The following is a 23,036-nucleotide window of genomic DNA, read 5'->3' as shown; positions in this document are numbered from 1 at the left end:
CCTACAACACACAAATACTCAAATCTCTAAACATTATGCTGCAATCCTGATTGCAAATTGCTCAACATACCTGAATGTTTAGAGATTTGAGTATTTGTGTGTTTTAGGTTGATGCTCTGAGATTTTACTTGAGAAGTGTGTGCAACAACTGAACATTGTGTGTAGTGTTTTGACAACAAGGTGATGTGTAATTGACATCAGAGTGTAAAGAAGGAAAGTCAGAGTCTAATGCAGATAAGGGTTAGGGTTAGGGTAAGGTTGTGCAAATTGTGCCGAATTGTCGCTCTTTGTGTGTTAACAACTGAGAAAAACTGTAACATCTAGTACATTTTACGTACAGGCTTAAATAAATGTGTCAAAGATGTGCTTTGATATTCTAATATGAAAACAGCCCTCCTGATCAGCAAGTGGTTGAATGCTAATGTTAGCTGTTGTCTAATGGCAGCTAATGGCTATTTGAACTATAAATTTTGTTTATACGACTTTAGACGTTATTATCCCCAAAGGAGTAATTCGATTTCAGTCAAATCCATTGTATATTCAGTTGCTGATCAGTTAGAAACCAGTGATATTAAAGCAGTTTAAACAGATTATCTGTGTTTATAATACCTATAAACCTGGATCAAAGCAGTACAACATCCGTCCAGTCAGGCACTATTATTTGAGTGACAGTGAGCCCCTGGTTAGGACCCTGCTGGGCGGAGAGATTAAAGCTCACCAGACTTATCTCCACTTCCCACCACACACCAACTGACATATCCCCCAGCATCCGCTCCAGAACCTGTGGTAGGATGAAGGTCTTAAAGAAGCAGTTCCATGCGTATGGACTATAATAACAGAATGATTAATCCACCTTTAATATAATACATTGACAAAACCTTGGGGGAAGGTTAAACTGCACTGTGATGTTCATTAAATTTGGTAGTGTTATCAATGTTAAGTTGTACTTAAGAGTAGCTGTTTCTACATCGTGTAAATATAGACCCTTACTAACTCTCATTCTGTTACACACAGTGATGGTGTGGTTAATGTGCTTTTAAATGATACAGTCATGTCTTACAAAATGACACAATTTTGTGAAAGGGCATTCGTTAGGCCAAATATAGCTGTTATCAGCACAGCACCATGAGTGTGCAGTTTAACAGGGTGAGCCCTGAGTGAGTCATCAACGCATGTGAAGTGTAACTGAATGTGTCAGTTACACTTCCGGTGGCAGGGAGAAACCGTTGAGAAAAGAATTGACCTCAGCTCACCCAGCAGAAGATTCCTCTCAATCCGATTTATCAAACATGCTCAGCATCATCATGGCTCACAAGACGGAAGTAAAAAAAATGAAGAAGAATAAAGAAGAGAGCGGGATAAGTAGGATGATTGTCTAGTGGAGTAAAGACAACAACGGGACGACTCGAGGACCAACAAGGGAAACGGAACAATGATTGTGGTTTTTCTGCTCTGTGTCGTTGCAGGTGAGACAACTGATGGTTTTCCCCCTCCATCATCCCCATGTCATGGTTTAGCTTTACATGGAGAAGGTTCTCTGAAGATACTAACGGATACTGATGGATGCTACTTCTATCCTTTCAGGTATGCCAGCATCCGGCCAAATTCGGGACGTGTGCCCCACCTGCCATCGTGACGCCAAATGTGACGACAAGCCAGACGGCTCTGGCAAAGTTTGTAACTGCAAGTATGGATTTGTAGGAAATGGAATAACATTCTGTCAAGGTAGGAAGAAAAGTCTCCTCTTTGCTATATCTAATTTTGTCTAATCAAATCAAATAAAAAATGATTATTATATTACCACCATCTGATGACTATCATTAGTTTACAAATGTATAAATGAAGACGATATTGCTTGATGAGAAAGTGACGGTATCCCAAAAGTTATGAAATTTCATCACCGGGGGTGGTGGTGGTGGGGGGGGGGGGGGGGGGCATGTTGGTGCTGATAGGTGTAGAACTTATTGTTCTTACTGTTTATATTGTTGTTTTATGTTCAATGCACCAACCAAACCAAGGCAATATACTTGGCAAATAAAATAATTCTGATTCTGATTATAAATCCTCTCATAATTGTTATTAATGTTATTTTTTCTCCCAGATAAAGATGAGTGCCAGATAGGAGCCATGAAGATCTGTGGGCAGCACACAAAATGCCACAACACATATGGCAGCTATGACTGTACCTGCCTTTCTGGCTACAACCCTTCAAACAACATGACCATCTTCATCCCAAATGATGGAACCCACTGCCAGGGTGAGTTTAGGTTTGACCTGGTTTTTTATTTACAGGGTTGTAAAAAGCCCAAAACTCTAAAGTATGACCTCCAGAAGAAAGCTACTAACAAAAATACATTAAGTCTCACACTATAGATACAAATGCTGAATAAAATCTGCAATTTGCTTTTAAGCTGCCTCAACAATATCTACGAACCAATCAAAAATTATGCTGCTAGGCACTTGACACAATACAACAAATGGTCCCTTGATACACTTAAACTTTTTTAATTCATTTTAAAGCGTTGGTGCTCCCTTATAGAGCCCTTCATGAGAAGCTCTGCAGCACATCATGTACATTCTGCACTACCACATGAGCTGAGCTCTTGGGTGCCCTATTTAGGAATTTTTCAATGTACCTCAAACACGCTTTTGGACTGCAGGGGATTGTGCTCTCCAGTCCATATCCTCTTAGCTTTGGAAGAGTCCCCCAAAAAGCTTGTGGAATTTCAACGTGCTTTATCAATAAACTTTACGCATTTTCATTCTCATTGGCTCTGCAGACATTGATGAGTGCAGGATAACAGGGCTGTGTGGAGATGGAGGTCGGTGCAGGAACCTGGATGGCAGCTTTGAATGCAGCTGTCAGGTGGGATACCAAGTCGAAGATGGAACAGAACCTTTTCATCCTCAAAGAGACAAGGCCTCCTGCAAAGGTAAAATGAGAACTACCTCATGAACAGTTGAGTGAAATTGGACTTTTGTTTATATGTCTGTCTGTTTGCCTCATTGTCACAACAGTGTAAGATATGCAAAACTTTACAGTTGTGATCAAGATGAAGGACTAAGTTCAAAGATGGGCAGGGCTTTGCACATGGGTACTGAATAGTAAAATAAAGTAGCAATGATTATGTTCTCATGGGTTCAATGGTACACAAACATATTAACTGGCGTCACCGTTGTTATTATCCCATTACAAAATGGTCTCGAGTTTCATGTTTTTTTTTCTACCATAGCCATAGCACTTTTTGAACATTTCCTCCATTTATAGATTGTCTTTTTGTAGATTGATGAATATCTGAACTCTTATATGTAGTTTTATGTTCTTGTCCCACTCAGTGGTTGACTGTGGCCAGCCTGCCTCGGTGGAGGACACAGTGCTGCTGTCGGCCACAGGGACCACATATGGCAGCGTAGCCACGTGGGTCTGTGATGAAGGCTTCATCTGGGGGAGTGGACACAACACCTCTGTGTGTGGAGCTGATGGACTGTGGAGTGGACCAACTATGGTCTGTGAAGGTAAAAATCAAACTCCCTACAAAGCGTCCTCTTCAAATAATGATTTTTCAGAACACTGACTGTAATGACTTTCTCTAACCATGGAAACTCATTACATACATGATCTAGAGAGAAGTGCGTTTTAATTGTCAGGCTTTTGTGAGTTCCTCAAAAACTTACCCTTAAGGTAAAATTCACAACATGGCTTAATTGTAGGATTTCAAATCTATATCTTGATCAACTATCTTTTATCTTCATACAATCATTGTAATGATTCATATTTTTTGCCACACTAGTGGCATCTTTCTATCGATGACAGTCTCTATACCACTTTATTCCACACTCAAAACCTCAACAAGTGCTCGATGGACTGTCTTCAAATGTGACAAAGTAACCTTACTGATCCAACTGCTCTGGCCTGCTGTAGAAACACTGTGGTGCACTGAAGAGAAGAGGACCCACATCCTATGTAGCTGTGAAGAGCACATTCTAAGATAAAAACCAAACAAATTCCTACTTTCAGGTTATTATGAACCAATGACAATATGATTATGAATATTCTGTTCTTAGAGGTGGACTGTGGCTCCCCCGCTGCTCGCCCTCACTCTCAAATGCTGTGGAATAAGAGCTCCAGGGTGGGCTCTGAGGTGGTTTATCAGTGTAACTCTGGCTATCATAATGTTGGAAAGGGAAATGTCTCCAGTTGTACCACTGCTGGACAGTGGGAAGAGCCGCCGGTGCTTTGCCAAGGTAGAGTAACTGCTTTTCAGATCATTCCAGAGGTTTTCTGATTTTAAAGATTGATCGTACAACCCCTCATGCTGAAAACACATCTAACCCATACAGATAAACTGTATCTTTCTTCTTATATTTCCATGTTTAATGTCCGAATCTAAATCCTGGTGTTCTACATGGTTGTGATGTTTGTGGTTCTTTGTAGAGACTTTGTGTGGAAGTCCTCCTCTAAGTGAATCCACTGAGCACATCTGGAACGGTAGCACAGCTCCTGGCAGCACTGTGCAATATTTCTGTAAAACAGGTTTTCTTACCAGAGGAGGACATAATATATCAGTCTGTAAAGAAAACGGTCAGTGGACACCCCCGACTCTGGTATGCCAAGGTAATTAACCCAAACCATAATAAACTTGCAATATCATAATAAACCTTTTGTTTCATTTTGTATTCTATATATCTTTTTTGTAAATAATTGTTTAAAAGTGGCCTGCCCACCCACAGGTGTTTTCACTTATCTCTGACGTAGTGCGTGCACAGTCCTGAAAAGAGCCAAATTGTCGAATAGTTAATTTATTGTAATAAAATTAATTTTGGGTTTTGAATTTTATTTTTATTTTGTCTAACCCTCTTAATGTGTGTATATGTTTACTTCCTGTCCCAGAGATATCATGTGGGGATCCTCCTACAGTTCCCCACACTGGGCAAGTGAGGAATGGCAGTTCCACCCCTGGAAGCCATGTGACTTACTACTGTAAAATAGGATTTAATCACAGTGAAGGAAACAATGTGTCATTGTGCACAATTAACGGTTCCTGGACAAAACCAAACATCTCATGTAAAGGTAACTAACAACATCATACTATTATCAGTACAATGTCAGTCTCCCTCTGTTGTCCAGGGTGGAAAAATAACCATTTACTCCCAGTTAAATTATATCATTTCCACCCCTGTAGAAGTTCGATGTGGCCCACCCCCCTCCATCCCTCACACAACCATACAGTGGGATAAAATTCCCACTGTGGGCTCTCAAGTTGTGTATCAGTGTAAAGCTGGATATCGCAGTGTTGGAGATGGAAATATATCAGTTTGTACTGCCAGAGGAGAATGGGATGAGGCATCTCTGCTGTGTCACGGTGATGACATTAATCTACACAAATCATCAATCAACACAAACGTTTAAAGCCATTTGAAACTTTACTTCGGGATATGTGGATTGTGTATAAACTTGTCTCACATTGCCTTGACATAGGTTCTGACAACATTTGAATCCATCACACTCCTAGTGAACTACAATGACCTGTTGTGTTTTTGTTGTAGAAATCAATTGTCAAGAGCCTGTTCATAAACCTCACTCTAAAACACTGTGGGATGGCACAACGCACATTGGCAGTGTGGTGTCTTACCAATGTGATGAAGGATATCACAGCAGGGGCCTGAATAACAACTCAGTATGTGGAGAGAGTGGACTTTGGGAGGATATAGATCTGTGGTGTGAAGGTGCAGTGTTTATTGACAGATATCATTTGAAGTCTTGATGCTGTATAAATGATATCCTCTTTGCATTTTACACATATGTAACATGTACCCATGTACAGCAGCTATTAGGATTTGAATGTGTAAATCCCATATGCTGTAATAGGCCAACACTCTGTCCTGATTCATGTCTCTGTGCAGAAATAAGCTGCGGCCCCCCACTAATCCAACCCCGTACTAACATCCTGTGGGACCGCACCAGCAGGCCGGGCAGCGTGCTGTTGTATGAGTGTATGGATGGATTTTACCCGGAGAGTGGAACAAATATTTCAGTATGTTCATTATCAGGAGAGTGGGGGGAAATATCTATAAAGTGCCAAGGTACAGTTATCATCTCTATACATAAACATGCATCTATTCAACTGTGGCTGCTTCTGTTTCTATTGATAAATACTGAGTGTTGCACATTTGTTTTGTGAATCCCTATTTGATATCCACATGCTCGGGGGTTATGTTGAGTTTCAAAGTACATTTTGTGGCTATTTACAAATAAGCATGTGATTGAACTCCCTCATCAATGGCTTTTACCCCTTCCAGTAGGTGCCACTTGGAACCAATAGAAGGACAGACATAAATAAATACAGTTTAAAAGCTTCTCAATTACAGCTTACGTTTCATTGTTTACATTTATTGCCATTTTTTTCTTTTAGCTAAATGTGGCCCAGTTCCCTTCCTTGCCAACTCAGAGGTGGTGTGGCATAACAGAAGTGTAGTGATCCACCGCTGTGTGGATGGATATCACAGCTGGAGGGGCCGCAGCGTCTCGGTGTGTGGCAGCTCCGGGACGTGGCAGACAGCTACTCTGAGATGTATAGGTGCGTAAAAAGAACAAACCAAGTCAACATAACCCCACCACCGCACAGCTGTCAGCTGCAATGACCAAAAAGCTGCTCAATCGTTTGATGTTGGGGATTTGATATTTTGTAATGAGAAATATTAATAGAATATTTAGTCAAACAACTATCTTTTCATTTATGTATCTCTTACAGAAATAAAGCCAGCTATCAGTCATGTTCATTTTCTCAATGAAAAATGTGTACATTGGAAAGCAGAGAAATATGAAGAGGACTCAGAAGACTACAGGGTAACAGGCGATGTCTTTACCTTTCACTCATTCTAGTTGCTGAATTTGACCATTATTTCTTCCTGTCAGGCATTTTCAAGTCATTTCTTAACCATATTTTCTGGTTATATGCCATATTGATTGTGTGATGCTGACGCAACATCCCATGTAACCATGCAGGTGACATACACAGGTACCAGAGACTACCAGAGGTCTTTTCGTGATGAAATGAAGCAGTATCTGAGCTCCAAGGCCGAGGAGCTGAAACTCTGTCTCCTCCTGCTTCCAGCCACAAACTACAGCATCTCCATCACTGCACTGTCCTCCAGATTCACAGCCTCCATCACCACTAACACCAGTGTACCAGGTATCACAGCCCCACCGACTCCCATTTCTTCTGTTCATACTACATCAATACAGAATCTATAGATCTTAAGCCTGAAACATGCTTCTGCGTTTTCACGGGCCCGTAAGCACAAGAGCCCTTCCGGGTCCCTTACGTGCTTATGTATCCCTTCTTACGTGCTGACGGGCGTCGCCCCACTTTTCTAAAATTTACGGCAAAGCTCCGCAAGCTCACTCAGCCCGCAAGGCTGTGATTGGTCTGCTCTACATCCCTTCTGAAGCTGCATTTCCGGTTTCATGCCCCATAATACAGGCAGAAACAACGGAAGATTTTAAAAAGAAGAATGGACAACCGGGAAGAACTCCTGTCGGAAGAGGTCCAAAAATATGAGCACATTTACAACCCGTCGATGTCCGAGTGTTTGTAATGGAGAACACGACTGGTAGAAGGTAAATAAACAGTCAACAACGATTGCCACACCCACAAAGAAGGCGTCTCTCAGGTCGTCTTCGACAAAAAGCATTACTCTGCCTAGTGTTCTGGCGCGGAATTGCTTTGTAAGACGCGCAACGGTTGGGGAAGCATGAATGACAACGAGTCTTGCGCCACAGCGGTGTGAAAAGACGCAGACGCAGTCGCAGAAGCATGTTTCAGGCTTTAGCGTTGCTCTGGAAATATGTAGGAAAGACTGAATCACATCGAATTTATTTTGTTTCTTCCGTATACTGAGCAATAGCCTGGATGCCAGACGAACTTAGCCCCGCCCACAACATTTTAGGTCGGGCGGTTCGGTCTGGAGTCGCTCCGTTGGGAAAAAATTATGCCCGACCGGGCCAATCAGATTGTCAGGGCGGGCTTTATACGATGATTGACAGATGATCAACGGTAACGTAATCAACCACGTCATCAAAGTGCCCTTGGGTTGAATTCGTTTTCAACAAACATGCCTGCCGCTGGCGAGCTGAGATGTGTAGATGCTGCCATTGAGTCTGTTTTAGAAGACATCGACAGCGCATTCATTTTGAAAGAGGAACACAGAACGTGGAGGCGACGCCAAAGCACCGCGCTAATCCCTATCGCCCCGGCGCTTGGCTGTTCACAACGGACACTGAAGCGACGCTGAACCGCCGGGCAGCGCTAATAATATCACCCGTTGATCCAGTAGATCGCTGCACGGCTTTGTGCCGGTCACACCGGAGGCTGAAGCACCACGCTGCGCCAAGGCTGCCTCGCGGTGCTTCAGCCTCCGGTGTGACCGGCACAAAGTTTTAACATGGGAGTGGATGGGAGCCAGCTGTTATTTAAGGCTTGGCGCTGCGCTGAAGCGTTCGGTGTGAACCCGGCGAAATTTTAGAAAAGTGGGGCGACGCCCGTCAGCACGTAGTAAAGCCTGAAACATGCTTCTGCGACTGCGTCTGCGTCTTTTCACGCCGCTGTGGCGCAAGACTCGTTGTCATTCATGCTTCCCCAACCGTTGCGCGTCTTACAAAGCAATTCCCCGCCAGAACACTAGGCGGAGTAATGCTTTTTGTCAAAGACGACCTGAGAGACGCCTTCTTTCTTCTTCATCGATTGTTTATTTACATAGCTACTGCGGCTCCTTGTAGCCTTTTTCAGGCGGACAAATACGCCAGTCAGTGACGGGTTATACAAGTGGACATACTTTCGGATCTCTTCTGCCAAACGCTCTTCTATTTGGTCCATATTCATACTTCTAAATCTCCCGTTGTTTCTGCCTTTATTATGGGGCATGAAACCGGAAATGCAGCTCCAGAAGGGATGTAGAGCAGACCAATCACAGCCTTGCGGGCTGAGTGAGCTTGCGGCGCTTTGCCGTAAATTTTAGAAAAGTGGGGCGACGCCCGTCAGCACGTAAGAAGGGATACATAAGCACGTAAGGGACCCGGAAGGGCTCTTGTGCTTACGGGCCCGTGAAAACGCAGAAGCATGTTTCAGGCTTAACCCGTCACTGACTGGCGTATTTGTCCGCCTGAAAAAGGCTACAAGGAGCCGCAGTAGCTATGTAAATAAACAATCGATGAAGAAGAAAGAAGGCGTCTCTCAGGTCGTCTTCGACAAAAAGCATTACTCCGCCTAGTGTTCTGGCGCGGAATTGCTTTGTAAGACGCGCAACGGTTGGGGAAGCATGAATGACAACGAGTCTTGCGCCACAGCGGCGTGAAAAGACGCAGACGCATTCGCCGAAGCATGTTTCAGGCTTTAGTAAATAACTCATAATGCGTTGCTTAGCATACGTCACATACTACGTTGCTCTGATTGGTTGTAGGACTATCCAATTGAGCGAAGAAGAATTTTACTTCCTGGTCAGTTGAAACACGCCCCATAATCACAGCCCAATGGAACGGTCTCAGACTCACATTCTGACTAGAATTGTGAGTCTGACAACGTCAGGCTAACTGAGCAATGCACATTTAATGTAATACAATTTTCCAGAGCCTCCAGTACCGGTTGTTTACTACAGAGAATTTGAGACTCCTGTACCAACTTTGAGGCTAACAAGATCAGCCAACTCACTGGACCCAATAAGGTAACAACCAAGGGGGAAGGGGGCAGGGGGCCGCATCTGACTCACATTGTATGTGGAACTGAGTTAAACACAGTCATCCAGATTTTAACATTAAATGAGAAATGCAACCTTAATTATAAAGTTGGATAATTCATACTAATAAATTCAAGATCTAATGATAAATGTAACTGATAACACATTCATAATTCCTTTGTGTTATTTTCAGTTGTGACAAATAATATATCATGTAATGTTCACTTGTTAATACTACTTTATTCATGGCCATATATATATATATATATATAGTAGCACAATTACTTGTAAATGTAAATATAATGAAATTGAAAACTGACATTGTCATAATATATCCAAATCTCTTTATCAGTTGTGAAATACTGGCTTCGTTATTTTATGTAAATGAGATAATAATGTGTCTATTAAGACAGATAAACATATATAGAAATAAAACTGTCATGATCAAACTGGTCCTTATATATTTAACTTGCTTTCTTCTTCTTCATTTGGCAGTTTGTACCAAGTGTTAGTTCTTCCTGTAGAGGGCATAATGGTGTTTGACTGCTCTTCTCCTGGAAGCACTGACCCCTTAAGCAAAAACAACTTCTCTTCCGAGTACATTACTGCCCAGATCCTCATCGGACAGGTCGGGACACAGATGGACTTTACTGTTGGGGATGGACTCTACTATGGAGGTTTCTACAATGCACCCCTGAAGAAGGGCAGGACCTATTACATCATCTTACGAGCCGTCAGCCAGTGGAAAACAGTGGGTGGAGCTACTGAACAGCATAATAATGTATTTACTGGCTAAATGCAGCAGACTTTCCTTGTTAAATTCCATGTATGTTCTCTCTCCCAGACTTTAAAGAGTTCCTGTGTCCTGTGGGCTAAAGTGATAGGTAATGTATAGGCCAGTTTACCCAAATGCTCCAGTGTGATCATTCCAGTTATTAGTTATTATTATTCAGAAGTTATGCCAGTAACAGAAAGTACTAAAAAAAAAAAATATATACAGATAAATGGCTTCCTCACAATCTCGTTACATGAAGCATTTCCTTCTTACAGGTACATCCTATGTCCTGATGGTGTCTTCACTCTCTGCAGCTGCTGCAGTAGGACTGGTTGCTTTCGCCATTTTGATTGGATACAGTTGCATGTGGTATGGAAGTTAAAAACTAGATATCAGTTTACACTTCAAACAAAGTTCATTAATTCCCTCATACTATCAAATACCAATAATAAACTCATAGTGTACATATAGTCTAGGTCATACATTTAGCATTCCAATTCTAATTTTGACAAAGTAATCATTTACATGCCTTCTGTGAAGTCCCATCAAAGTCTTCACTATATTATATGGGTGCTATAGACTGCAACTTCACTGGTTCGTAGAAGCATGCAACAATGAGGTGGGAATTGTAGTTTACATTAAATGTTATTTTTATGACTGGCCACAGTAGGTATAGATCTCATTTATAGGTATTGGCTATCAACAAAATAATCAAGTAAAGTGTAGAGGCTAGAGCAAACGTATTTGGTTAATGAACATGAATGTTATAGCAGATCAGGTTACTTGTGATCATTTTAGCAAGTCATTATTTGGATGAAGCCTGTGATCTATGAAATTTGGCAAATCCCCTAAAACTCCTGTATACAGACACAGTAGATGTACAGTAACAGTTCATGTCAAATTACCACACGTCACCCAAACGTGGTTAAATAACCTTTTTGTTTTGTTTTTTTAGGCTGTTCAAGAAGACATGACTCCCTTCAACACTGATGATCTGCGAAATACATGTCTTGATTTTCTGCCTGTCATTTTTTTACATTTGATAAAAGATAAATAAACTTTGCCTCTGCCTTTTTATTGAATAACTTGATGATGATATGTGCACTCACATCAGCAATTTTGCCAGTCTCCAATCAATTTAATTGTATAATCCATTTACAATACGCAATTGGCCTCACGGGGCTTAACATTCCCTACATGGTGCAAAATCCTCCGTCTTAAACCTTCAAGAGTGAAGAAAAAGTACCAACAACTAGCCTTTTTCCAGAGTCCTCATGAAGAGTCACATGAGGGATCTCTCTCCCAGGACGGCCAGAAGGGCAAGAGACGATGCATGTATAGATCACATCCACAAATCTGAAGACATTACATTTGTTATCAGAACCAAACACTGTATATAAAGAAGGATTATATGATAGATTATATGAAGTGTATGACCAGAACCCACATACATCACATTGATAACACAACCCCTGTTGTCGTGACATCACATGTTCAGACTGACTTCATCAAAGATGGGAGGGGACCTGACTATAAACCGTGTGTATCGATATGAGGCAGGTCAGTGGTACCAGTGCTGTATTTGAACTGGGCCTTTAAATGTGTTTCACATCCGGAGCAGCTGCTTCTTCTCCTCAGACAGACACAGGTCAGTGTCTACAACAACAAACCTCCTCTAACACGCGTGTTTACACTGGGTAACAGGTACACTGCACTTATTACTGTGCCGACTCAAGTAAATACACACGCTAGCTGGTTAGTGAGCTCGTGTGTTCAATGTGATCAGCTAGACTGAGGCGTCCGCTAGAGCTAATGAGGAGGAGCAGGCCACAGTGTGGAGGCGATCAGTGATGAAGTGTTGATCTGCAACTAAAGCTGATGTTCAACAGAGACAGTCGCTTTACAGAGGAGTGGGTTGAGTGTTGCTGTCACACACGGAGTGAGACACAGGCCACGCAGTTCCCTCTGAAGATACACGGTGCTTATTGACGTTAGCATTGCTGCTAAGCTAATGTTGACACAGTAAGCTCAGACAGCGAAACCTGAGTGTGTGTCTGTGAGTATAATGAGACAGTTTTCCATTCACGTCCTGTTTATCTGCAAGCTGAAGGGACTCTTTGGGTAGAAGAGCTTTGTTACCATCGGCCGTTATTCGGTTGAGAGCATAGTCCAACATTACTTTAGCTTTTAGCTCGCATGCTACTCGATAATGTCAGCGCTAGCTAGCAGACTTAAAGCTTTTATTTCTGTGTTAGCAGCGTGATTCGATTAAATACAAATGATGTTTGACAACATGTGTTAGATTATATGAAAAATGCTCTAAAGAGTTTTTCAAGAGTCTGGTTCGTTACGACCTTATGTGATACATTACATTTTATTTAGCTGACGCTTTTATCCAAAGAGACTTACAATAAGTGCATTTAACCCCGAGCTTACAAACCAAGAACAACAAGAATCAAGAAAGTACAATTCCTTTAAAAAAGAAAGCAAAACTACAAAGTACTATAAGTAAGTGCCATTTAAGTGCTACTGATACATGAGTAGTTTAGATCAGATTAGTTTTCAACCAGGGGCCCCCTGGTGGTCCGCGACGGCGTTGCAGGGTTCCACGAAATTCGCTTTGATATTTCAACACATTTCCAGATTACTCTTGAAATATCGTGAGTAATATCTAAAATAAGACAAATATATCTAAAATAATATAAAGGTGATGAGGGGAACCTTGAAACCGGCTTGGGGCTAGAAACTGCCAGTAGATTTACCCTGTGCATGCGTGTTAAAGGTAGATGTAGAAGAGCGGTTGAGCGGAGATGTAGTTTGTATGATGGGAATTTTTATTTTCCCCAAAAGAAGGCCCAAACGGGCAGAATTAATAATGAAAATATTAAATAAAACAAAAGGGAGAAAAACAAATACTTTGAATGGAGAAAAATTTATTGGCATAATAGCCAAAACAATTAATTGCAATAACAGTCAACTTTACCACGTTCGCTGGTTGAGAAACAATTTCTTAGGAGAGCTCTACACACACACACACACACACACACACACACACGCAGAAGTACTACTCACCAAACCCCCCCCCCCCCCCCCCCCCCCAACACTAGCAGTAGGTGGGATTTGCTGCTGGTGATCATGAGGTTAAACTTAAGTAGGCCTCAATTGTTTGTGTGATATTGTATGATTATCATTTATCACATATTCTGCATTACTTTGTCATCTTCCCTCTTCAGTTGTAGCCCCAGTTTATGTTGATTGTTATTGATCAATGTTAATTTAACGTTCTCTCAACATGTCAGCTACATGTCTGTACATTTAAGTCATGAACGTTATATATTGATGTTCATATGGTTCTGAGATGCAGTACAACTACAAACTGCATTTTAATTTAGTTTTCAATTCTTAAATACACTGAAAATCAACCGTTTTTGTTGATTTTTACACAGATTTTTCTAGATTTGTTTGAGGTTTTTAAGTTGATATATCTAGATTTGTTTGAGGTTTTTAAATAAAACCAACATCGAAAACCAAATGTTAAAAATTCCTTCTATCCACATAAACACACACACACGCGCGCGCGTACCCACATCAGTGGGCCACGGATTACTTTCTAGTCAGAATGGTGGTTCCTGGGACGAAACCAGTTGAAAACCCCTGGTTTAGATAAAGGGTCATGACTGTGATGGTCATGTACCAAAGCTCTTTCTTCTTCTTCTTCTTCTTCTCGTAGAATATGATGAGCTCTAACGTCTATGAAACCGTTTAATTAATCAATTAATCAAATTTTATTTGTAGAGCCCATATTCACAAATTACAATTCGTCTCATAGGGCTTAATATGAGGAGAGACTTCAGTTGTGTGTTCGTTTCCAAAGTGTGTTAAATGTTTATAAGCAGATAAGACTGTCAGTTAATTATATGAAGCCTCTTTCTGACATGCACTCTTTGGTCTTTCACATATGAACACAGCTGCAGGAGACTAGCCAGCACGTTCACAACAACAGGACAATCTCTTGGGCGTTCAGTGAGATGTGACACCACAGGCAGGATGTTACATTAACTCTGCTGTGGTGTGTCACATGTTTTTGTTTACAGCATATCAACACCGGTGCGGCCCTTCCTTAATGTCTTCTATTTGTATGGCCCCTCTATTTCAAACCGAGGTATTTGTATTCTTTAACTTTTCTCATTATTTTGACGTCCTTTGCATTCTACAAACGTCATCAACACAGAAAGGCCTTAGTCAATCCTCCAGAGGATCTTCATCTGTTTTCCCACTTGGACTCACTTGGACATAATCGAGAGTTTTACTAAAGGGCTGGCAGGGGAAACTCTGAAGAAAGTTCAAAACCTTTCACTTGGACATTTGCGTCATCATTTACAGCCCCTCCTGATAATGTCAGGAGATTAGCCGGAATTCAGCGGATGTCTAACAGCAGCATATAATATAAAGAGAGTTCATAAAAAGCAGTGGTAACAAACCCTTTCAAGCCCAAGATCAAGTTCAAATTCCAAACATAAGCTGAGATCTACCACCCTGATATGTTCCAAATAAAACATGTAGGATCTTTTCAAATTACTATATTCACATTAATGTCAATTCATATTTACGGCATCTGTTCAATGCACAATATTCATCTTCTCAGTTCAATAAACGTTCTGAAGAGGAGCAGCTACTGCAGCACAATGTGTTTGCATAGTCTTTGCATAAATATTACTATTTCCTTTTTATAAAGGTAGTCCTGTGTATTCAAATAAATACCAGTACTAAACAGTATGAAGCTGTGCATCTTCTGCTCCTGCAAATATTTCAGTTAAAAAAAATTATACAATTTATGATGAACTGCATAAAGGAAGTGTTACAACCATTTATTTTTGTGACATAAATTCAACTTATAAAAATCAAAGCTCAGGTGAAACATCAGTTTCTCTATTAACTCTGATGTCAACAACTATGTTTATCTGTTGTCACAAATGTATGTATTTCCAACACTTCCCTAAGTGAAAAGAACTCAAGCGTTTTGCTTCGTGAAGCCATTCATTTGTTCTAATGTGGCTTTGATTGTTATCGCAAGACCAGAAGATGCACGTCTTCATACCGTAGTGTCCTGGTGTTAGTGTAGTTTAATACATAATCCGACTTGTATTGAACAAAATGCAGTTAATTTACCAGCAGCTCTGCCGCCAGTAGCTGACAAGCTGCCAGTGTCACCAACAGACCACTGGCACAACCACAGCCAGTGTGTCCCCAGCGTTATAGAGATCGACAGCGAAGACTTTTGAGATCGACCAGTCGATCGCGATAGAAGGTCGGCGACCACTCTCATACAGTCTCTGTTTGTTCTTAACAGGTGCGCTGCTGCTCCAGGCTTCCAGTTCACGATGGCCCAGAACCAGGTGATCCTGCAGTTCCGATTTGCCACTTTTGGGGACTCCATGCTGCAGAAGATGAACCTTCTACGACACCAGAGACGCTTCTGTGACGTCACTGTGCGCATCAACCAGCTGGAGGTCCCTGGTCATAAGGTGGTGTTTGCTGCCGGCTCTTCTTTCTTGAGAGACCAGTTCATCCTTCAGCAGGACTCCAGGGAGGTCCAGATCTCCATGATCCAGGAGGCGGAGGTGGGACAGCAGCTGTTGCTATCCTGCTACACAGGCCAGCTGGAGTTTCCAGAGCTGGAGCTGGTGCATTACCTGACGGTGGCCAGCTTCCTTCAAATGGGTCACATTGTGGAGCAGTGCACTCAGGCCCTCAGCAAGTTCATCAAACCTCAGTCAGCGCGCCACCTGGAGGTGGATGTAAATATGAGGAGCGAGAAGAATGATGAAAGTTTATTGTCTCAGGCCCAGAGAGAGCTGGGGCGCTCTCAGGTGCGGATTGTGCGTCAGCAGAAGGAGGTCGTAGAGCAGGTTGAGGATGACAACAATGGTGATGACGAGGACGATGTTGATGGCGACGATGGTGATGATGATGATGATGTGATTATAGAGCCCAAGTCTCCTCTCCAGATATTAAGCAGACACCCAAGGCAGGCTATGATGGAGAATGACATTACTATAATAAAGGTAGAGTCTGTATCTGACGTAGCAGAGAACTCCATCACTGGTCACTTCCCCACCAGCCCGCCCGCTGCCCTCAAGTCACCTGAGCCCCAGCATTCGCTCATTAACTCCACAGTGGACAGTCGCAGCAGTGAGATGGCGGTTCCGCCTGGAATCGCCGAATATGCGCTCAGCCCCCCTCCTCAGTCCCCTCCTTCAGAGAAACACAGCGCACACCAGAGGAACTACGACAAGCCTCTGCAGTGGTACCACCAGTGCCCAAAGTGCTCCCGGGTCTTCCGCCAGCTGGAGAACTACGCCAACCACCTCAAGATGCACAAGCTCTTCATGTGCCTCCTGTGCGGAAAGACTTTCACACAAAAAGGCAACCTGCATCGACACATGCGTGTCCATGCCGGCATCAAGCCCTTCCAGTGTAAAATCTGCGGCAAGACATTCACCCAAAAGTGTTCTTTGTTGGATCACCTTAACCTGCACAGTGGGGACAAGCCCCACCGCTGCAACTACTGCGACATGGTGTTTGCTCACAAGCCTGTTCTTCGCAAGCACCTCAAACAGATCCATGGGAAGAACAGCTTCGATAACGCAAACGAGGGCAGCCTACATGACGGGGGGATTGACTTTGAATTTGGCCAAATATGAAATCTGTCGACTGTTTTTTTTTGGAAGATTTGATAGATGCCATCAGTCTGAATCAGATTTTCCTTCAGATGGGACATTACTTAAATGAGTTAATTTAACAGATCCAAAACAGACAGCGCTTAGTCGAGCTAAGGACTTCATTACAAGTTTCCTGAAGTGTCAGCCCCTGAAGTGATGACTTCACTTGGAGAACATTGACATGAAATATGGAACTATTCCTAGTCTACATTTAACTGTAGCTTCCTTTACTGTGGACACTTTTTTTGTAGAATACATTGTAGATGCCTTCATATCATACTTGAATATTCAGCACTGAAACACAAAACATAATGACTGTGCATCATTAGTTTTATTGATGAATTAACATGTCTTTGTCTTAATGAAAGAAAAACATTGCAGACAATTATCCATTTGTATATTTGTGTATACATTCTTCTGTAGGCTTTCTGTATCGATATGACAACGGAGACTTCATACGTATAGAGAACGTGAAAGAGGGTGGTTTAGATATATTTTATCGAAGGCAAGCTACACCAGTGACAACTGAGATGCCAAAGTGTCTATGTGAACGGTAATTTCTTTTATAAAGACTTAATATCAGAGGTACTATTGGACCAAAGTGACATTGTATCTTTCCCGTGTTCATAAAGTCAGTGTGTGTGATGACATTAAAAAACGAATCTGAACCAATGCTGGTGTCATTTTCTTTATGCTATCACATAATTCCATCCAATATATAATCAGATTTCAATATTCAAAAAAATATAGTACATGCAAAATATTAACGCAGTATTGATTTGTAAAATAGGTTTTATTACTTAAGGATGAACAGGACTATAGTTACATTGCAGCTGATGCTTAATTAGGACCAATAATGACTGCAGGCAGCCCTGCCTACTGATTGGTTAAAAGGTTTAATATGCTGCCTGTGTAAGATCCTTTATTGGGAACTATGGAGCTTTGAGTGCGCACTAGTCTTTGACCATGGTCATATTCCTGCCCACAGTTCTTGAAATGGTTACTGTGTTTTAAGTACTTTGTCATAATTTTTTTATTTTGTATTTAAAATGGAATCTTTCAGTAAACCTTTTAAAACGAAGAACCTGGACTATATTTTATTGAAACATGCGTCAGCTACTGTATATGTTTGGACTTCATTGCTCAAGTGGGCATTTAAAAAAAATAGAGCGTTCCACACTGATATTAAATTGTGCAGAAAAGTTATCTTAAAAACAGAATTGTAGTGGCAAGACTGACAGAATAAATATTTTAAACAAGAATATTTTCTCACTGTTTTACTGTTGCAAAATTTATTTACAATTCAGAATAAGCACAAATGTTTCAGCTAATGCCTTCTCTAATGTGCAGCCTTGGTTTTACAAGTTTTGAGTCCAAGTTTGTAGTGCAAGTATCTGACAGTGACATGTAAATGTGTGGCGAGTTGTTGAAACAATGGTTTAATTGTGTTTGCTGTATGTCAGCGACAAGAGAGACCATAAAGACACAAAAACACCACACAGACTGGAGATCCTTTAGGTGGAGGTTGGAGGCCGTTTTTTTACGATTTGCGATTAAACATGTTACACAAATCCAAACAGTTATAGAACGACAAAGACAATTTGGGAGGTAGAAATGTTATACTATTGTAACACACATGTACAAATTACTGCTGGAAGATGAATATGAAGTGAAAATAGCCATAAAATTCACTATATCCATTGAATGTGTTATTTCTGATCAGATCTGTACAAACGCATCCTATTACAGTCAAAGCTCCTGTCCAAAGTCCTCCATGTTAAAAGTCTAATCTAAAGATAGTGAATTTGATTTGAATACGATGATTTGAATAAAGGCACCTCTGTACACATATCGTTATTACACAGTGAGTAGTGTGCAGCAATGAGCAGGACTGCGAGCTGGTGCCAGGACTGTCTGCATTACGCGTTTGATTATGAAACACCAAAAACTCTGGTTATTCCACACTTCGGGGTGGGATTTGTGTTCAGGCTCACCCAGCTCCTGGTGGTGCTGTATGTGGTGGGGTAAGTAATGACAAAAACCAATGGGGGAACATTGCTCTGGGTTGGATTTGGGTCAATGATAAATTGTTCAAATGTGACAGGTATGTGTGTGTAGTGCAGAAAGCCTACCAGGAGACTGACTCCGTCATCAGTAGTGTCACCACCAAAGTGAAAGGTTTTGCCTTCACCAACACGTCTGACATGGATCCTCTTTTCTGGGATGTGGCTGACTATATAATCCCTCCTCAGGTTTTTGAAAACACATTCTGTCTAATAGCTTATCATCAGTGCTATAGTATATATGACAGAAACTGGTGTACTCTGTATGTTTCACTGCTTTGTGTGCTGCTCTTGTGTTTAACAGGGTGACCACTCCTTCTTCGTGTTGACGAATATGGTCATGACCTCAAAACAAATGCAAACGCGTTGTCCTGAGGTGAGGCACGGATGTCACCTGATATATCCCATAATATGCAGACAATTTAGGGGTGATGTTGATTCAGAATATGACATTGGAGTTAAGTTTTGCGGTATCTATCAGGATACAGCTAATTCATATTTTCATTACTGGCTCTTCTGTGAAACAGGAATTGCTTTGTTCATCAAAGGTTTCTAGAGCTCATGGTCACATCTTTACATTTCCGGTTTTCTCCAACGGGCAGAACAAAACCCAAAGACATGCTAATGAGGAGGATGTAATCTTCACATATGGAAAGCTATAACCAGAAGATGTTTGATTAGCCACGCTAGCAGCAGAGATCTAGGATGGGCATTATCAGTCCAGTCCTAAAATCAAGAACCATTGGATGGATGGTTGTTAAAGTTTGCACATACTTTCATTGTCCCCTGAGGATGAATCTTAATGACTTTTGTGATCCTCTGACTTTTCTTCCTGAGCCATTGTGATGATTACCTTTGTGGTTTTGAGAGAAATGTCCCAACTATGACGGATTCTCATACAATGTGGGACAGAACATGTGCTACAGTGGCACTCAGAAAGAATTTTGGATTTCCCCTGACTATCCTCGCAGCACCATGATTGGGTCAAGTTTTATCCAATGCTTTGGTGCAGGCCCACTAACTCCTGTTAGACTTTAACAGAAAAAAGCCTTCGTTCACAGAATAGAAATACACCTTTGCTATTCCAGCTAAGACCAGTCTAAATGTCTACGTGGACAGGTCAGCAGCATATTGCGGGACCAACATATGGAGACAAATAACCAGTCACACCCACATATATGGACAATTCAAAGTCTCCCTATCAATTCCAAACTGCATGTCTTTGGATTGTGGGAGGAAGCCGTGGTACCCAGAGAAAACCCACACAGACACAGGAACAAGATGCAAACTCCACACAGAAAGGCAGTGACCAAACCAGGAATCGAACCAAGAACCTTCTTGCAACGTGCTGGAGAGGTTGCTTTCGGTGCAGAAGCCTTTATGTCCAACGTACTGTCCATTTATCAATTATCACATTTGCTGTGGATCCTTTTCAAATTGACAAACCAATTAACACACTTATCATTTCAGCACTATGATCTTTGTAAGTTATTGTGTCTATGTGCTGGCATGGTCCAAGTCTGTGATCCAGATACATTTTCTCCAGCATACATAAAAACTAACTGGCTCAGGCCAATATCTTTCCTGACACTGGGAACTTTAACACATATGAACACGTCCCAGCCTCATACCAGCAGAGATGTATACATTTTGAATGCTGATTTATGTACCGGCCATTTCTTCTTCAGCTTCCAGGTCCATCAACGACCTGCGTGGATGACTGTGATTGTATCGTGGGACTCAATGATCCTCGGGGGAGCGGTAGGCCTCTGACAAATCAGCTTTAAATGCTTAAATGAATCAGGTAAATGTATGTCATATCATACACTAAGCAGCAGCTGGCATTTATTTTCCTCTCAGGTATACAAACAGGACTATGTGTCAACTATTCCTCCACTGTCCAGACGTGTGAAGTGCTCTCATGGTGTCCTCTTGAAATAGACACTAAACTGCCGGAGTAAAAAAATATTTATTATTTTATTTATTATCAAGCACAGTATAACGTAGATATGGTTTTCATGACTTGTTGATTCCCTGTCTGACAGGCGTGCCCTGCTGGCTGCAGCAGAGAACTTCACCGTGTTGATCAAAAACAGCATAACATACCCCAAGTTCAAATTTCACAGGTCAGTCTAGTGTAGCTGGAGGTGAGAGAATGACAGGCTCTTATGAGTGCAGTGTATGGAAACATAATGTTATGCCATCATATAAAATGTACTGCACCTCTTCCTTCCTCCATCAGAAGAAACATTCTGCCACACATCAACTCCTCGTACCTGAAGAGGTGTGAGTTCAGTCCTTCAACAGACCCGGACTGCCCCATATTCCGCCTCAAACACATTGTGTCAGAGACTGGAGAGGATTTCCAAGACGTGGCTCTGAAGGTTCACACAAAATCTAATATTTTCATTATTTGCGTAATTCACCCCTCCACACACACTCATATCCTATTCCCCTTGACTTTCAGCTCTTTAAAGAATAATTACTGCATCTGTTTGTCTACACGTAAAGACAGCAAGTTGTTGTATATTTTCAAAGGGTGGCGTCATTGGTATTATTATTGACTGGAGCTGTGACCTGGACTTTTGGGCAGGGAAGTGTTACCCCAAGTACAGTTTCCGCAGACTAGATGACAAACACCGAAATGTGGCCCCTGGATACAACTTCAGGTGATGCTCATTTTTACACAGCCTCTGCCAAGGAGGTTGTGTTTTTGTCCCTGTCCCTTTGTTTGTTGCAGGATTATTCACATACTACTAAACTAATTTGCACAAAACTCAGTGCAAGGATGGAACATGGGTCAAAGAAGATCCGGTCTAATTTCTCGGCAAAGATCTGATCAAAAAGGGGGATCTGTTTACATTTTCACAGTTTTCCCCAAAGAATAATTAATGGATGTTGTTGAAAATACAGTCATATTAACACTTATATACAGACTTATATTTATGAAATCGTTACATAGTGTAATGTTGGTGTTGCCTGATTTAATTACCAATTTTTTTTTTTAGGTTTGCCAAATATTACAAAACCCCAGATGGAGAAGACACCAGGACCTTAATTAAAGCATATGGGATCCGGTTTGACGTCGTTGTATTTGGAACAGTGAGGACTGAAAATATATTGTATTGCAAAGTCCATATTCCTAACTTGTGTTGTTTAGCATTGAGAATACTCTGGGGGGATTTTTTTTAATCTTGCAGGCTGGAAAATTTGGAATTGTTCCGACTATAGTGAACTTGGGAGCAGCCTTGTCCTTCCTCAGTTTGGTGAGTAACGATGTTCAGTGATGCAACATGAAGGAAAATGTGACGATACACAGAAATGTATGCGTTTTAATGATTTGACTTCAGGTTCCCATGGTTTGTGACTGGTTCATGTTGACATGCACGAGGAAGAGAGATCTTTACAGTCGACAGAAAATCACACATCTGAGTGAGGATGCTGAGGCTGAATCGGTGAGTAACTAATTCTGCAGTACATTCTTCACTGCTGGATGCAGTTATCATTCAGCCAATGATTACTCCTGAGTTCATCTGTTCATCTCTATGTTTATAACACAGATGTCAATGGGCACCGCCTATGGAACTCAGTAAAATCAACATGGGGACCTTGTTCTGCAGTGTAACCAAAACCTGCCTTGAATCACAACTGTCTTCATCATCATATGAGTTCTTAAATAAAACTGGGAGAAATATATGTGTATAAGAAATGTCATGTAATCACGTCACCGATTCAGACTCCTCC

The 23,036-nt window shown here is 41.5% G+C and overlaps 3 protein-coding genes across 9 annotated transcripts; all 3 read left to right on the top strand.

The window, feature by feature from the left end:
• The first annotated feature begins 1,083 nt into the window (after positions 1–1,083).
• susd1 (sushi domain containing 1) lies at positions 1,084–11,570 on the top strand. Of its 3 annotated transcripts, XM_053421438.1 has the most exons (19): positions 1,088–1,466; positions 1,585–1,725; positions 2,102–2,257; positions 2,781–2,933; positions 3,337–3,516; positions 4,066–4,245; positions 4,436–4,615; positions 4,892–5,071; positions 5,184–5,363; positions 5,548–5,727; positions 5,905–6,084; positions 6,414–6,578; positions 6,753–6,847; positions 7,007–7,193; positions 9,627–9,720; positions 10,228–10,483; positions 10,577–10,616; positions 10,783–10,876; positions 11,463–11,570. In XM_053421438.1, exons 1-19 carry the CDS (start codon positions 1,433–1,435, stop codon positions 11,479–11,481), a joined length of 2,694 nt encoding a protein of 897 aa, XP_053277413.1. In that variant the 5' UTR covers positions 1,088–1,432; the 3' UTR covers positions 11,482–11,570. The 3 variants fall into 3 exon arrangements, with proteins under 3 accessions (XP_053277415.1, XP_053277413.1, XP_053277414.1); XM_053421439.1 differs by lacking the exon at positions 4,066–4,245; XM_053421440.1 differs by lacking the exons at positions 5,184–5,363; positions 5,548–5,727; positions 5,905–6,084 and having other exon boundaries at positions 1,084–1,466.
• A 444-nt stretch (positions 11,571–12,014) lies between these two features.
• On the top strand, positions 12,015–18,491 carry zbtb26 (zinc finger and BTB domain containing 26). Of its 5 annotated transcripts, none has more exons than XM_053420379.1 (3): positions 12,091–12,155; positions 14,602–14,669; positions 15,858–18,491. In XM_053420379.1, exon 3 carries the CDS (start codon positions 15,889–15,891, stop codon positions 17,209–17,211), a length of 1,323 nt encoding a protein of 440 aa, XP_053276354.1. In that variant the 5' UTR covers positions 12,091–12,155; positions 14,602–14,669; positions 15,858–15,888; the 3' UTR covers positions 17,212–18,491. The 5 variants fall into 5 exon arrangements, with proteins under 5 accessions (XP_053276351.1, XP_053276352.1, XP_053276354.1 ...); XM_053420381.1 differs by lacking the exon at positions 12,091–12,155 and adding an exon at positions 12,223–12,563; XM_053420376.1 differs by lacking the exon at positions 14,602–14,669 and having other exon boundaries at positions 12,015–12,155.
• Positions 18,492–19,078: 587 nt separating this feature from the next.
• p2rx4b (purinergic receptor P2X, ligand-gated ion channel, 4b) lies at positions 19,079–23,026 on the top strand. Its single transcript, XM_053420382.1, has 12 exons — positions 19,079–19,253; positions 19,334–19,481; positions 19,597–19,668; positions 20,981–21,053; positions 21,153–21,249; positions 21,338–21,418; positions 21,535–21,676; positions 21,831–21,961; positions 22,301–22,394; positions 22,493–22,558; positions 22,643–22,747; positions 22,853–23,026. The coding sequence occupies exons 1-12, from the start codon at positions 19,111–19,113 to the stop codon at positions 22,883–22,885; spliced, it is 1,185 nt and encodes a 394-aa protein (XP_053276357.1). The 5' UTR covers positions 19,079–19,110; the 3' UTR covers positions 22,886–23,026.
• Positions 23,027–23,036: the final 10 nt, after the last annotated feature.

This window comes from Pleuronectes platessa, chromosome 4, assembly GCF_947347685.1.
Source record: "Pleuronectes platessa chromosome 4, fPlePla1.1, whole genome shotgun sequence".
Lineage (NCBI taxonomy): Eukaryota > Metazoa > Chordata > Actinopteri > Pleuronectiformes > Pleuronectidae > Pleuronectes > Pleuronectes platessa.
The sequence above is the reverse complement of the archived record's forward strand: the minus strand, read 5'-3'. Positions and strand labels throughout refer to the sequence as shown.

Coding starts and splice junctions, on each gene's coding strand:
- susd1 (XM_053421438.1), top strand. CDS start 1,433: ATGATTGTGGTTTTTCTGCTCTGTGTCGTTGCAG. Junction 7,194..9,626: donor CACTAACACCAGTGTACCAG/GTATCACAGCCC, acceptor ACAATTTTCCAG/AGCCTCCAGTACCGGTTGTT. Junction 9,721..10,227: donor AACTCACTGGACCCAATAAG/GTAACAACCAAG, acceptor TTCATTTGGCAG/TTTGTACCAAGTGTTAGTTC.
- zbtb26 (XM_053420376.1), top strand. CDS start 15,889: ATGGCCCAGAACCAGGTGATCCTGCAGTTCCGATTTGCCACTTTTGGG.
- p2rx4b (XM_053420382.1), top strand. CDS start 19,111: ATGAGCAGGACTGCGAGCTGGTGCCAGGACTGTCTGCATTACGCGTTT. Junction 19,254..19,333: donor GTGGTGCTGTATGTGGTGGG/GTAAGTAATGAC, acceptor CAAATGTGACAG/GTATGTGTGTGTAGTGCAGA. Junction 21,250..21,337: donor ATAGACACTAAACTGCCGGA/GTAAAAAAATAT, acceptor CCTGTCTGACAG/GCGTGCCCTGCTGGCTGCAG.